This window comes from Pteronotus mesoamericanus, unplaced genomic scaffold (genome assembly GCF_021234165.1).
Source record: "Pteronotus mesoamericanus isolate MK-2021 breed Mesoamerican mustached bat unplaced genomic scaffold, CSHL_Meso_final scaffold_54, whole genome shotgun sequence".
Classification (NCBI taxonomy): Eukaryota; Metazoa; Chordata; class Mammalia; order Chiroptera; family Mormoopidae; genus Pteronotus; species Pteronotus mesoamericanus.
The window spans coordinates 40,597,262-40,613,054 of NW_026555321.1; the positions used below are offsets into that span (position 1 = coordinate 40,597,262).

Sequence of the window (15,793 nt, forward strand, 5' to 3'; positions counted from 1 at the left end):
TGAAAATAGAAAATATCTATGAAATCAACAGTACAAAATAATATGAATTAAGGTGTTTCGAAGGACTTCAACTCTACCTTAAAGGATGAGTAGTATTATATTAGGCAGGAGATCTTTCTAGGCCAGGAAAAGCCAAGGCTTCAAAATGAATTGAGGTGTGTTGAGGGTAGAAATGATACAAAAAAAAAAAAAAAAGGAAAAGATGGAGGGGAGGTAACAGTCTACAGGCAGGGTGAGCTAGCCTAAGGGATCTGAATATTATCTCTAATCTAAGTCTATGTTTCTGAGATATCTTGAAAACACTGAACAGACAGCAGTAAGAGACACCGGAGTCTGGCAGTGAAATGTAGAAACCAGAGTCTAGACTGTTGTGGTGGCAGAGGGAACTGAAAGTGAGACATCTGAAAGGATCTAGTGATAAATTATATCATTAGGTCGTAACACTAAAATGGATTCAAGTACCTACCTGCGTAAGCTCATAGGCTCGGTAAGCCAAAAGTGATGTAATTCTATTGGCATTCTTTGACACATGGCATTCATGCTTTGGTGTTGGGTCCAGAGTACTTTTATTTAACGTAGAGTCCAAACTTTTTACACCCATTGGGTCGTATATACTTTTTATTTTACCCTAGAATACAGAAAACCTTTTAAGTCCACCCAAACCTAATTACTGACTAATGAAATTACCATTATAGAATACCTCTTTGAATATAAGTGACCTATAACAGCAGTTTTTTTCCTTTAATATCTGGTAATAAAGTAACACTCAACACTTTTTGCCAATATTAAAACAGAAGAAAAAGTTCACCATGAAAATAAGTGTTGTTTGAATTTGTTCTATAACAAGGAAATAAAAATTTTATTCACAGTACTCTTCACTAGCCCAAATGGCATTACCAACATATTACCCTCCTTTCTTCATTCCATTTTTTGGAATGGAAACCAAACACTAAGAGGAGTGTCCAACCTGCAGCCCATGGGTCGCATACAGCTCAACACAAAATTGTAAAGTTACTTAAAACCTTTTTTCCTCATCAGTTTTCACTAGTGTTTATGTATTTAATGTGGCCCAGAGACACCAAAAGGCTGGACACCCCTGCTGAGTCTGAAATGTAGTAAGTTTACATCAAAGATGGCACACTACTCTCAACGTATCTTTACACTACACACAAGCAAGCAGTTTTTTAAATTTAATCAAACTTTCAAAAGCAGGGTCAATTAAAACCCAAATGAAATGCTGTTTGATATATAAAATGTAAAAGTTGAAATTACCTTCATTATTTTAAAAATAATAATATCACCCACTGCTCCAGCTTCCAAAGGATTAGCTTGCAATAAATCAGCATACCTAGAAAGATAGATACCTAATAAAGAGGGAAAATTTTTTAAATTTGATTTTGAATAAGGACAAGACTATAAAAAAACTAAGTATTTAATCAAATGATAAGAAACAATATGACTGACACCTTTTAAAAAATATGACAGTAAAGAGAGTTAATATTTAATCAAAGCGAAAATAAAACCAGAAGAAAACATACAACTAATCTAATTTTTCAAAATTATTAGGACTAGACTAAGACATTAAAAAAAAAGATAATTTTTTTCTATCAATTTGGAGCATGCAAAAATCAGAAACAAAGAATGAAGCTGGTTCTACATCACAGAACATAAAATTAGTATCCTTTTCTGGGAACATGACAACACATACATAAATTTATAAGGACTGCAGCAAAACTAGATAGTATATTTTTAAATGGCAACTTAATAGTAGATAAATGAAAAAAGAAATAAAGATTACCCATGGAAGGACTGCCAAGAATTGTTATTTTGGACTGGCCCACCTGTAATCCTTTTTCACATATGCTTTGAACCTAAATAAACAAAACACTTCATCTTGCAATCTTAATACATGAAAAGTGTGAAAAGATAATTTGTAAATTTGTTTTTAATAACAAATTAATAACGTCTAAGATTCCAACCTTTGTATTTTTGTACATTACAGACATTTTATATACATACCAGTTTTTATGACTAAATATCAGTATGAAATTGGCTTACAATTCCAATGTAACCATAGCTGAAATCCACTTTTGTTTATCCTAGGTGTGACAGATACTTAGAAGTCATGTCACTCATATGTAAATATACCCTTTATAAAGAGCGAATTTGAACTAGCAAAATATTTAAAGAGAAAATAATCCCACCTAAAAAATTTTCAATTAAAGGAGAAAAAAAGTTCCTTGCACATGCAATCAACAATATAAGAGATAATCTATTTTAATAAAGAGAAAATTATTTATTATCAAGAACATTTGAGGGGAAGAAAATAGGTTCAGTCAGAAAAAAAAATGAGCACATTTGAAAAACAAATCACAAAACAATGAAATACCTTTGCCTTACTAAATCATTTCTTCTACTTATCAAGAAAATGTTATTTATAATTATCAAATAAATGTACTGCTGAATAACTAAAAAACTGGTATCTTACAATGGGAACATCCTCAAATTGCTTTTTTGAGAATGGGATCACTCACCTGATACCGATCAACCATCAGAAATGCATAGGATTCTGAAAGTTCTTTATCTAAACGGCCATCAAACTTCAATTCTCTTCGCTTTTCTGTAAACTAAATGAAATCAAACCTATAACAACTCTGTAGCATGTGATTACATTTTCTGAGCTAAGAGTTTCAGAAATTTTATTTATAAAGAATTCCAGACCTATCAAAGTAGAAATTATCTTTTCTTTACCTGTAATTTCTGCACTTTCATTTTTCTCGTTTTAACTGGTTCTATTTTTACAATATAATTAAATAAGCATATACTATTTATCAATTTTAACTTAATTTCTATTAAAACTTTACCACTCCAACTCTCCCACAGATTTTTAAGTTCATGTTTTAATTATCTTTGGATCTTTCATTTTATTTAACATGGTACACAGCATAGAGTAAGTGGTTTAATAAATCTCTGTACAGTGACCAACTTCTTAACTATTAACTCAATTAAAACAAGAAAATAATGTTTCATTTCTTAGTAAGTGTATTCTTAATGCCAAGCACTTAAAACGTGCTCCATACATATTTCCAGGATAAAAGAGTGACTTGATCTAAGTACATCTGAACTGAACTGTTTAGGGAATCACTCTAAACTGCTGGCTTTTGCCTTTAGATAAAAGAAGATAGATAAACATTCAAAATAGGTAGCCCATGTCTAATAGATTTAATGTATGTAGTATGCAGACCATTACTGATCTTCAATAACATAATCAGATAATCTATAGACTAAATTTTCATATAAAATTAACACATAATCTCTATCATACCATGAAACCACATCAAACTACCAAAGTTTTCATTTTCTCTGGGAGCCAATAACATAGGGATCCTTCAAAATTAAATTCTGGTAGCACTGGGTTAACCAACTTATAAAAGTACAAAAATAATAGTATTTTGTGTACATTAGAAAGCAATATATACATCAATACATCTAAATACCTTATTTGTATTACTTCAGAATTACAAATTGGCTTTTCCTAAATCGAAACTCAAAGAATATTCTAGTATGTACATGAAACATAAATTCACTATCTAACATGGGTCAACTAGTTCCCTTTGTTCCCACTTTGTCACTAAGAATTTCAGCTAATAATAAAATTAAATCATCAGGTAACAATTGGGGTAAAGACTAAGCATATCTTAAAAAAAAATACACATTTGACTTCATTATCTTGCAATTTAGACATATTGTATGATTAGCAATTCCATTTAACATGTACTTGAAAGAGCAAAAAGCCTTGTTAATTAACTTACAATTAAGCCATTATCAATAAACTATCCTTCTGCTTAAGATTCATTTTTAGTAGAAGAGGTTATTTTATATAATTACACATTAACAGCAGACCAAGGTAGTTGATATACCAACAATGTTGAGGGAAAAGGATGTCATTTAAAACTTGTTTGCCCTTCCATAATTTGGCTTTCCTAAAAACGAGCATTTTTAAAGAAAATGAAAGTAAAACAAATTCCAGGCTATTAATTAAGCCTACAGAATCTGACAATGGTCACAATTCAAAACATACCTCCTTTTCCAAAAGCTCATTATGTACCAAGCAAGCACGTTTGTAGTTAAAATTTGTTACTGAGGTTGGTTCAAGGTAAGATGAATGGAGAATATTTAAAACATCTTCAAATTCACGAGATCCTGGAGTTAATGGTTGAAAAAGTGCTAAAATAAAAAATATTATTAATTTTAAGATTATTCCATCTTAAATGTGGCTTCTTATATTTTTGTGGGCTTTTAAATAAAATTTAAAAAGTTTTCAAGATTATCTTGCTTATACGCAAAAGTTACTTATTAATTCATTGAAGAAAAATTAAAACCAGTTGCCCAAATGGACCTATTCCTTTAGAAATGAGCAAGGAGTACCTGGCATTACATGTGCAGACAGTGTTACAATTAGGCAACGTAAACTGCTACAAGACTCTCATAAGAACTTCCCAATATATTTATCTCAACTCCTCTTTGTGTTACACTGAAACAGTGGACCATTTATTTCACCAAACTAAATGCTTACACCCTTAATGATAAAGCATAAAAATATTTAATAAGACAAAGACAATAAAATTATTGTATTTGGTGTCTAGTACTAAAGTTAGGTATGTTGCATCCACTGGCACCTTGTATTACCAATATAAAGTGGTAGGACATTTAATATGAAAACTGAATGAAAAGATGTGGAGCTTTAGAGTCAAACCCGAATGCAAATATCCTATCTAATATTTTCTGGCTTTATGGAGACCCTGGGTAAATCAATTACATAACCCAATATAAGCTCAGTTCTCTCATGTGTACGAGAGAGAAATCTAGCTATCTTAGTAACCACTAAATGTCACATGCCACACCAGATTACACATGAAAAAGGCTCTAGGCACAGCATCTGGCACAAAGACAATAAAGGTTTTTATTCCCCACTCCTCCAACAATTCCATTCCCCATTTAACTTTTAAAATACTTAAGCATCATTTTTGGACCAGTGGATTACTGGTCTAATAACCTTAAATTTCCACTTTACACATGGAATAGTTTAACTTACTAATAAGTTTCAAATATCAAGTATATATATGAATAAATTTTCCCCAAACCAAAAAGGAACCACTTATTTTTCACTGTGGATAACTTGCTTTATACATTATTACCGTTCTTTCAAAACACTAGAGTCAATAAATGTCACAAACAAAATACTTATGAAAAGTGTTCTCTTATACAGCCTCTTAAAGGTACTACACAAATAAGCTGTTTTTACTGTATTTTCTATATAATTATTAAGGATGTGGTGTTAAATGATCAATTCATTCATCCATTTTTTTTTACCAAGTCATATACATATAACAAAAGTGTTTGTAGCCTTGACTGGTGTCGCTCAGTGCGTTAAGTGTCATCCCACAAACCAAAAGGTCACCAATTCGGTTCCTGGGGTTAGAGCACATGCCTGAGTTGCAGGCCAGGTCCCCAGTTGGGGACATGTGAGAGGCAACAGATCCATGATTCTCTCCCTCCCCTCCCCTCTCTCTAAAAATAAATAAATAAAATTTTTAAGAAACTATCTAAAAAAAGTGTTCGTAAAAATCTAGTTTTCAATGACAGAATGTGTTGTACAAATGGTTACTACTGTGGGATCATACACTAAAATTATTTTTGAAAAGAAATAGCATCATTATAATGCAGTAAAAAAACTGACCAGCAGCAAGTAGGGGAAAAAATAAAGCACTCAAAACCACCCTAATTTGTACTATATGAATATACTTAATAATCTATTGATTATAAGCTTCATGAAAGCAGTAACTGTATCTATCTTGTTCATTATTCTATCATTACCATGCCAGTAGTCAGAACTGTGGCCCCCAGTAAGTTGAATGACTGAGTAAAGGAAGTGAGAACAGACTTTGTCAAGTGTCTTTTTTTTAATAAAAAATGATTGTCGTCACTTTAAATTAGATTTCACATAGTCAACAATGCAGTAATATATAAAATAAAATGGAAGCTCAAGAGAGAAATACATTCTCTAAATTAAAATCTGTTCTATGGGATGTAGTAGGAAAAAACATTCTTCCACTGTGACTGTCCCAACTAGAAAAAAACTTGGCAAGAAAAACAGCAAGGAGACTAATCTTTATAAGCTTTCACATCCAAAATGGGCCAAGCATAATTTAAAACTACCATATGATTTCACATGTATGTGGAATCCAATGAACAAAATTAAAAAAAAAAAAAAAAAGCAACAAATGAAAGAGACACAGACTCTGATACAGAGAACAGAATGACAGTTGTCAGAGGGAAGGTTGGTTGGGGGGCAGAATGAGAAAGATGAAGAGATTAAGGAAAAAAAAATCAGACACAGACAACATGATGATTACCAGAGGGAAAGGAGAGTAGGGTAATAGAAGAGAGTAAAGGAGGGACAAATGGTGCTAAAAGATTTAACTTGGGATGGTGAACACACAATACAAACTACAGATGATATACTATAGAACTATATCCTAAAACCTATAAAATTTTATTAACCAGTATCACCCCAATAAATTCTGTAAAAAATTTTTTTTAAACTAGGCACAATTGATTTGTATGTTTTTAAACTAACAAAGTGACTTCAGATAGCTGAAATGTGCCCAAAAGTATCACATGGCTTCAAATTTCTTGGAAATTTTACAAGTCTACATAAAAGAAATTTCTAGGTTAAACTGCCCCAACCCTATTTCCACCATCAATCAAATTATGTGAAAAATTAAGCATAAAATCATGTAAATTTATATAGCAATTAACATTCCAGCCCTGGCTGGTATGGCTCAGTGGATTGGGCACTGGCCTGCCAAGCAAAAGGTAATCGGTTCAATTCCAGGTCAGGGCATATGCCTGGGTTGTGGGCCTTTGAGAAGCAACCCATCAATGCAAACTATTGCACACATCAAGTTTTCTCTCCTTCTCCTACTCCCTCCCTTCCTGCCTCTAAAAATAAATAATCTTTAAAAAATTCAAGTTGGTCTCAAAAAAGTATTTAACATTTGTTTCATCCCAACTTAATGTCCTAGAGTCAAATATACACAAGTAGAGTCCCAATAGGGGGGAAAAAAAATTCTTGTGAATTAAAATATAAAAAAAGGTACAAGACTTTAGGTCTAACAATAAAACACGGGTGTTCTACATTTCAAGTGCCTCAGCTGGCTTTACTAGTGTGGCTAGAGTAGTAATTTCTACTTTTTCTTCCCAATTATCCCTTCCACCAAAATCAAATTATGCTGTAACTATTTTTAAGAACTCAGGTCAATGTGCCAGTAATGGTAGTTTAGACATTTAGGCATTTTATTGTGAATGTATAACCCTGGCGGTCTGTTTTGTTCTTAATAATACTCTCAACTCTAAATATACCCTAATTAACATACCCTGTCACTTCTTTTACAGAAAATATATATAAATCATAGTCTTAATTATGGCCCATTTTTTTGAGGCAATAATAAACAACCCCATGACTTCAAACGGGAAACAGTTTATGCATTTAATCATTCATTTCACTTAAGTCAGTATACAATATATTGTCCTCTGAATCCTGACGATTATTGAGCCTAATAATTAATGAGTCATTACTACTTTTCAGATATTGTACTAAGAGGTTTACATGCATAACCTCATCTAATCATCAAAACCACCCTATTTAGTTCATTATACCCATTTCACAAATGAGACAGCTAAAATTAACATACCCAAGGTTACACAGTTAATGAAAAGGGCAGCTGGCATTCAAATTCAGGCTGCCCAGAGCTCCAAATCTTGTACCCTGAACCAGGAGTTAAAATTTTAAAAAAGTATGTTTAAGAACTCAAACTAATATTCCCAAGAACTAGAAAAATATGTATTTTTTTCCTCCATTTTAGAACAGGAAAATACTTACAATTAGCTATCAAACAAAAAGAATTTGATGCCAAAAATTATGCCACTTCTACCTTCTTACGTGTCTTCTTTCAAAACTCTTCTATTTTTCATTTTAATGCATTTAACAGGGCCAAAAGCCATACACTTCTTTCGATTAATAAAGGTTAATAGCAGCAACAATTCTTCCACGCATTAAGAAACACGTAATTTTAGCCCTGGCTCCTATGGCTCAGTGGACTGAATGCCCGCCTGCGGACCAAAAGGTTGCGGGTTCAATTCCTCGTCAGGGTACAAGCCTGGAAGCAAACCAGGTCCCCAGTTGGGGGTACGCAAGAGGCAACCAATTGATGTTTCTCTCACACACGGATGTTTCTCTTCCTCTTTCTCTGTCCTTCCCCCTTTCTCTAAAAATAATAAAATATTTTTTAAAGAGACATAATTTTACTTATTTACAAGACATCTAACACATGTCAACTAAAGAGTTGATTTCTGATCATAATTCACAACCCTATCAACGAAACTAATTATGAATGTGTTTTATAGGATTGAAGAACAGATTTACAAAGGCACTTGGAGACTTAAAATTCAGACGAGGAAACACTATACCACAGAGTCAGAACTAGAATCCAGGTCTCCCAACGCCCAGTCCATAGTATCATTCAGTATTTTTCATTACTGGCAGCATACAAAACATACTTAAGAATTTAATGTTATATTTGAGCAGTTGAAAATACATAAGACTTAGGTCATCAAATAGATCCTTAGTCAAAGCAACATTTTTCCTCAATTACTTTTACCAATTTATTTAGTGTCAATGATGATCTTTGTGTTTGTACATACGTAAAAAAAGGTTATATACATATACATAACCTAACAAGCTGAACTTTTAAAAGATGGACCACTTATCAAAACATACAAATGGGCAAATAGGAACTATACACTCCAATTTCAAGTTACTAATTCATGGAAGAAAAGGAAATGAGGCTGGGGAATCACATATGGGCTACAATTCTCTCTGAATCCACCTCTCTAAAAGCTACTAGTTTTAATAATTAAAATACAATAAATATCCACTGTTCCTTAAGTTAAGTATAAAGTGCCTCTTTACACTACTATATTAAATAGCCCAGCCAATAAGTAACACAACATACAACAGAGTAAAATTTTACTCTTCCAGTCAATAGTTAGGTCACTTAATCCGTCAGTACTGACTAAATGCATTAATTTTAAATGAACATAATCTCAATTCCCAGGAATGAAGACATGCTAAACATTTCTAAATTTAGGAGGTTAAAAAACTTTTTAAAACAGGTCAGATCAAAAGCTAAATAAAACTCTTTTATTATAAAAAACAAAATTCTTGCTACAATTTGAGTAGCGACCAGGGGTCCCCAACCTCCTGGCTGCAGACCAGTACCAGTCCAGGCCTATTAGGAACCAAGCCGCAATGCAGGAGATAAGCTTGAATGTAATGCACTTTAATCATCCCAAAACCATCCCCCCACTACTCCAGTCCATGGAAAGACTGTCTTGCATGAAATCAGTCCCTGCTCTACACCTAGGTTCAAAATCCAACTCTACCATTTACTACTAGCTGTGTGACATTGGGCAAGTTATTTAACCTTTCAGTACTTCACTCTCCTCATCTATAAAATGGGAATAGTACCTACCACATAGAATTGTTGACTTAGTTAATACATATAAACTACTCAGAATAAGCACTATAAAGTATTTGCCAACATTACTTAATTAGAAGGGTAGTATTTTGGATGTTACACTATTGTCAAGACCAAGAAAAGAACTTTCTAAGTCAACGCAATATACTCACATGGTATTTACCTTTAAGGTACCAAAAATACTCAGATCCTAATCTTAATTTCACTGGAAAAGCATAACCACAAGAAAAGGTTTGCCATATTAGAAAATGAATGCAACAGAACCTCTGATACTGAAAATTTCAAGCAGGTGTCTACTAAAAATGACCTACTATTCACGATTAGTAGACTTAGATGTCCACAAGTAATACCTAACCAAATCTTATACCTTTCACGACTTCCAAGAGATGATTTTGAAATGAAATGTAAAACCAGCATTATCTGCTGTACTCTTTCTGACAAAGCATTTTCTAAAAATAATGAAAAGTTAAATTTTTCTACTAAATTCTACCACCAAGCACCAACTGCTCTCTGCTTAGACAGGATAAAGTCCATGGTGGTAAAATAGCTGTTTATTTAATTTTTAAAGGCTCTATTTAAATTGTTATTGCACTATTTGAATAAGTACTGCTCAGTGTATACTTAGACAAGTTAAAAATTACTTATTTTCACTAAACATGAAAAAGTCCACTGTATTATATTTTCCTTATACACAACCTCCCTGACAAGAGAAAAGTACTTTTACCACTAAGTGAAAATGAAAAATGTAAGTTTTCCCCAAGGGACATCAGACTCAGGAGAGAAACAAATTTCGTATTTCATAACTTCTCAATTACATCCATGTTTAGTGTGTTCAAATACAGCAGTTTCATAATTTATCTTACTAAAAAGACACACAAAACACAGTGCCTTTCAACATTTTCTAGAGCCTTCCCTCATTTCAAACCAAACTGTGAGGGTTTCTAGGCCAGTTTTCTGATCCTATCAAAAGGTAAAAGGTGATATATCATGATTTCTGATATATCATTAACCATATTTTGGACACTTAAAACCTAAAATAAATGGACTTCAAAATTTTATCAAACTGAAAACCAAAAAAAGCTCAATCTCCTACCTCATAACCAGAGTCTATCTGAATGTACTTCCAACCTACAACCAACTGGTTATTTAGGCTGAGCATCTAACTTTCCTCACATAGACTATACATCTAAATCAAAAGAATTAACCTTTACAAGCATCCCCTTGAACCCTAAAATATACATTAACTCATTTAAAAGTTACTTCTGGAAATATTCCTCGTGGTGGTGAACAAACTTCACATTTGTCACCATGGTTTCTAACAAGGATTCCCTTGGCTTTGTCATCCAAATAGAAACAGTCTGACTGTGTGTGTATCTAATTGATAAAAGGCTCTAACGATTTCAATGGTGCAAATGGAGCTGGTTGTGCACACGGTAGGAAGCACAGGCTTCCCTCCAGATCCAAAATCTTTACTAAGCTTCAAAATACAAACAAGTTTTTCTAAATTAAAAAAAAATTCCCATTATTTTCCAAAATACAAACTGAACCACGCAGTAATTCAACAAAAAAGAGGCTTTAAATTAACTCCAGAATATCCCAAATCATAGGTCAAAAATAGTACGATAAAACAGTAATTTTGATTTCCATTAAATTGTCACAATATGGCATTAAGGTTAAAAAAAAAAGAAAATGTAGTTCTTGTAATTGTTCCCACATTGGCTCCAAAAATTAGCCTGGACTTTTTTTCTTTTTTAATCTTAGGTTCTCATCTGCAGTATCAAATTGGTGACTTTTGGGGATAAGCTAGCCTCTCCCTATTTTCTTTTCCATAGGGAAGTTACTGCACCAAGAACCTACCTTCCCATTCTTCTCAAATACAGTTTAAAAATACACTAAAGTTTGGATTTAAAAAGAGAGACCTATTTAATTAAACGCTTCAAAAACAAGAAAAATCTACATGGAAATGAAGTGTGATGGAAAATAGCAGTGTGCATGGATCACATCTAATGGATATTTCAAAACAAGGGAAGACGCTGACATCGAGCAAATTTCAAGTAGACACATATAGCTGAAGAATTTCCACAGGGAGAAGCACTTGTGATCCTCTGAACAATGGCCTTGGAGAAAGCTCCAGAATCCATGGCCACGGGCTATTTCCACAGTGAGACTTCTCAGAAGCATCATTAGGAGGACACATCAGCTTTTCTGCCTTCAGGGGTGGGAGGGAGGGGCGCCGAGCACCATTTTTCCTCTCTGAGAGCTGCAGCCTTACGGACAAGCTTCAAACCTGAGCTATTTCCAACTTCCACGGGGAGAGGGGGAGCAAGGGAGCGTGGTTCCACCGCTTTCCTCTCGCACCAAGCGCAGCAGCTGGGCGGCCGTGGCAGTGAGGGGAGAGGCGGTTGGCGCTGCATGCGTGTTTACGTGTCTCGCATGGGTGTGGGAAGAGGAGACAAGAGATTCTAATGAAAAGATGGAGGGGAGAGAGAAAGAGGGGTTGGGGGAGAGGGGAAGCACCACCTTTCTTTTCTCTGCTCTTCCTGGGGATCTGAAAAATCCTCCTAACGGGTCTTTCGGGCTCTTCGGGGCCTTTGAGGAGAGCGGCCGCGCCCGCCTCAGAAGAGTCTTGAGGCTGCTCTTGGCTGACGCTCGCGGTGGCCTCGGCTGCTGCAATCTCCTCAGGCCCGGCGCCGCAGCCGGGCTCCGTGATGCTGAGGCCGCCGCCGCCATTTTGTGGGGAGGATTCAAGCTCCGGAAGCTCCTGCTTCATCTCCTCGTCGCAGCCACCGCAGCCGCCGCCGCCGCCGCCACTTTCGCAGCTCGAGTCCGTCAGCGGGTATGCTTCTGTCTCCGCAGCAGTCGCCATCACGCCGGCGTGAGGAGCTCCGGGAAGCTTCTGCCAACGAGGTCGACGGGGGTGGGGGGAAGGGGCGGCGGCGGGCTGGCGTAGCCGCCTACCTGCTCTCAGCCCACCCACCCCCTTCCCCCCGTGGCAGTGGGCCGCGCTACCGACCCCAGGAGCCTATCGCGGGCCCCAAAGCGGGTGCCCCAAACGTGCTGTCCGACCCTAGGAGCCGCTCCTCTCTCGTGCAGTTCTTCGGCCAGCCCCCGCCACTAAACGTGCTCGCGTCTGAACCGGGAGGGCGGGGTCATCATGGACCGCTCCGCCAATGGGGGTGCGGTGCCCACCTCCGCGGCTGTGGGTAAGAAAGCACCAGGGGGCGGAGCCTCGGCGCGCTGGAGCCCGCCAAAAGGGGCGACCGCAACGCCCGGCGAATATCTCGACGCCGAGTCTGGCTGTGGGTTGGATGGACCTCCAGGCGAGCAGCTAGTTCTGGGACCACGCCAGGTCAGCGCAGCGGTGCAGGAAGACGCGCCGCCATGGCCGGTAGAGCAGTCGTCGCCTATTTCGGAACGAGATTCCCTTCCTTGACTGTGCTCGAGTTACACTGGACTCAAGCAGTGGTTGTGGGAACGATCCAGGCGTGCTTATAAAAGCCTGTAGAGGAGACAAGAAAATGGACTGCAGCACAAGAGCCGCAGAGCCTCACCCGACTTCTGCAAGGTGCCTTTCCAAATGGATCTTGATCTTGCATCTTTGCAATAGAGTATTTCCATTGGTCTCCCTCTTTTATCTTAGAACCAGTGGTCGCTTCCAGCAAGCAGTCATATCTGGGATCCTTTGATATGACTTAAGAGTCTAGTGTTTACAGGACTTGGTTCTGGTGAGCTTGAGGGGAGGCGGCTGCTGACTTAAATGTTGGTGTTTTCAGTTTCCTATGGTGAGTGTGTATTAAAGAAAAACAAACAGCAGCATTTTAAAAAATATGCACCAAGTAATACTTTAAAATAGTCAAGTAGCAACCTTTTGAATAGTTTATGCTAATTAGGGTGAAACTACTATTATGGGTTATCATGAGTACAGACAGTATTTACTGGATGCTTTCTCTATGTGAGACACTGGACAGTGCCAGTTACATACATTATCTCTCTTAAATCCTCACAACAACAAATATAGGGCAATACCAAAGTACTATATCTTGTTTTATTGTGCTTCCTTTGAGTGAGCTTTACAGATGTCGCATTTTTTACAAATTGAAGGGCAGACCCTCCACCTGCAAAAAAATCACAACTGACTTTATTGCGGTAGTCTGGAACTGAACCTGCAATATCTCTGAGCTATGCCTGCCTGCATTATGCACAATTTAAAATCAATATTTCAAGACATTGAACAAATGAAGTTAAACCAGAATTTGAATTCAGGTCTATTTAACTCCAGCATGAAATACTTGCTACTTGACTACTTCTCCAAGATCTTATCATCACAGCAACCCTGCACATTTATGCATTATGGATGAAGAAATGAGGATTGACATCTAGTTCAGTCTCCTGGCAGCAGGGTCAGGATTGGAACCCAAGTCTCTATTCTCAAACTCCAGCTGCCTCCCAAGGCATTGACCAACGAAGCCTATAATAATAACAAAACTCTAGACCTTGCCATGTGACTGCTACTTAACATCACCAAAGCCAATATGACAGTTGAATTCCTATGTCCTATGATAAATATCATCCCTGTTTAACAGCCTACGTGGAAAAACTAAATCATGGTTTGCCCAATCTATTTGAATCAGCTAAGTAAATGGAAGGACAGTGAATGTAAAACAATTATTCCTTTTAGTAAATAGTTTGTGTAAAAACATTTTAAAATACTGATGAAAACATTATGGGCTATGCTGAGACAGCAGGCTCATTATTTTAAGTTAAAAGGAACCTTTTAAATTTGGGGAAAGAGGTGCCGTACTTGATACAAAAGTGGCTACCGAAGATCAGAAATAAATGTTGAGGTCTCCAAATGATACATTTTGGGGGTTTTTGATTGATTAAAAGCATCCCTAAAAAGCTAATTTTAATAAAATTAAAAGGTAAATAGGAACTAATTGCATACTGATGCCACTCCTTAACTAAGGCAATCCTCACTTGTTCAGGAACAGCCATCTTTACTTGGAAGGTAGAAGTCCTAGACTGTGCATAATAAGGCAAACACACCAGTTGGTGGTAAAGAGTGCCTAAAACTAAGGCCAAAGAATGATTGGTTTCCCATAGAGACTGAACCTTAAATTTTGTGAGGACAAAAATTTTTTTCCATTCCAGATTTATTTTTAAAAAATTTTTAAAAAATCAGTATTATATATTTTAAGGTCTTTTGATCCCTGCTGATTCTGACTCTTGTCTACCATTTTAAGTCCACTCCTTTTCCCTAAACTCCTCTTCAGTGTGTCCTCAGCCTGGCACACTTGCCGAGGACATGCTATTTCCCCAGTGTGCTGTGCTCTTAACCACCCTCTTCTCCGTTAGCTCCTGTACTTCCTTTGGCTTAAGTTTCACTTCCTTGTGTAAGCTTCCTTGATTATCCCCCTTCCATTCTAGGTTGGGTTTCCTTCTTTGGTGTTATACGACCTTTGTTCTTTTCACTCAGTGTACCTCCCGCTTCCCTCAATCTGTCATTAACTCCCTCATTTATGGAATTATTAAATCTATCTCTCCCACTAGACCCTATGCTCTACTTCATGGGCTGTGGGATAATATCTGGGTTTACTTACCATAGTATTCCCAGGGCCCGGCACAGTGTCTGGAACACGGTAGGTGTTTACTAAATGTGTTTTGACTGCAGAAGACAACACAGTAGCTATCTGGTAATTTCTGGCAAGAAAATTGCTTATATAACCTGATTTGGGTTTACCCCATTAAGTATTTACTGGTGTATCTTGCTTTAAGCAAACTGAATCCATTATATGGGAATCTGGATTTACCTAAAATATAAATTAGGATGTGCCTGTCAACTCCCTTTAAATCAAGGGTCCCCAACCTCTGGGCCGAGGACCAGTACCGGTCTGGGCCTGTTAGGAACTGGGCTACACAGCAGGTTGTGAGCTTGACTGTAATGCACTTGAATCATCCCAAAATCATTCTCTGTACCCCAGTCTGGAAAAATTGTCTTCCGTGAAACCCGTCCCTGGTGCCAGAAGGGTTGGGGACCACTGCTTTAAATGATTTATACAAATTCAAAGTGCCTTTTACTGCATTTGAGAAGACAGGTGAATTTCATTTGCCAAATCTAATACTTGTTGAAATCAAAAGGATTTAACAATTGGATGTAATTATTGTTATATCAACTGGCTGACCTGTATAGA

At 36.6% G+C, this 15,793-nt stretch overlaps 1 protein-coding gene across 4 annotated transcripts in view; it reads right to left on the reverse strand.

Annotated features, from left to right (window-relative positions):
• TASOR (transcription activation suppressor) overlaps nucleotides 1-12,733 on the reverse strand; it is a 49,512-nt gene extending 36,779 nt beyond the window's left edge. For all 4 annotated transcript variants that reach the window (XM_054595103.1, XM_054595105.1, XM_054595104.1 and 1 more), the window contains exons 1-6: nucleotides 12,123-12,733; nucleotides 4,082-4,227; nucleotides 2,535-2,627; nucleotides 1,799-1,871; nucleotides 1,273-1,364; nucleotides 467-628 (exon numbers count right to left, since the gene is read on the reverse strand). In XM_054595103.1, the coding sequence (XP_054451078.1) occupies nucleotides 467-628; nucleotides 1,273-1,364; nucleotides 1,799-1,871; nucleotides 2,535-2,627; nucleotides 4,082-4,227; nucleotides 12,123-12,468 (912 nt within the window). In that variant the 5' untranslated portion in view covers nucleotides 12,469-12,733. The remainder of the gene's footprint in view (nucleotides 1-466; nucleotides 629-1,272; nucleotides 1,365-1,798; nucleotides 1,872-2,534; nucleotides 2,628-4,081; nucleotides 4,228-12,122) is intronic.
• Nucleotides 12,734-15,793: the final 3,060 nt, after the last annotated feature.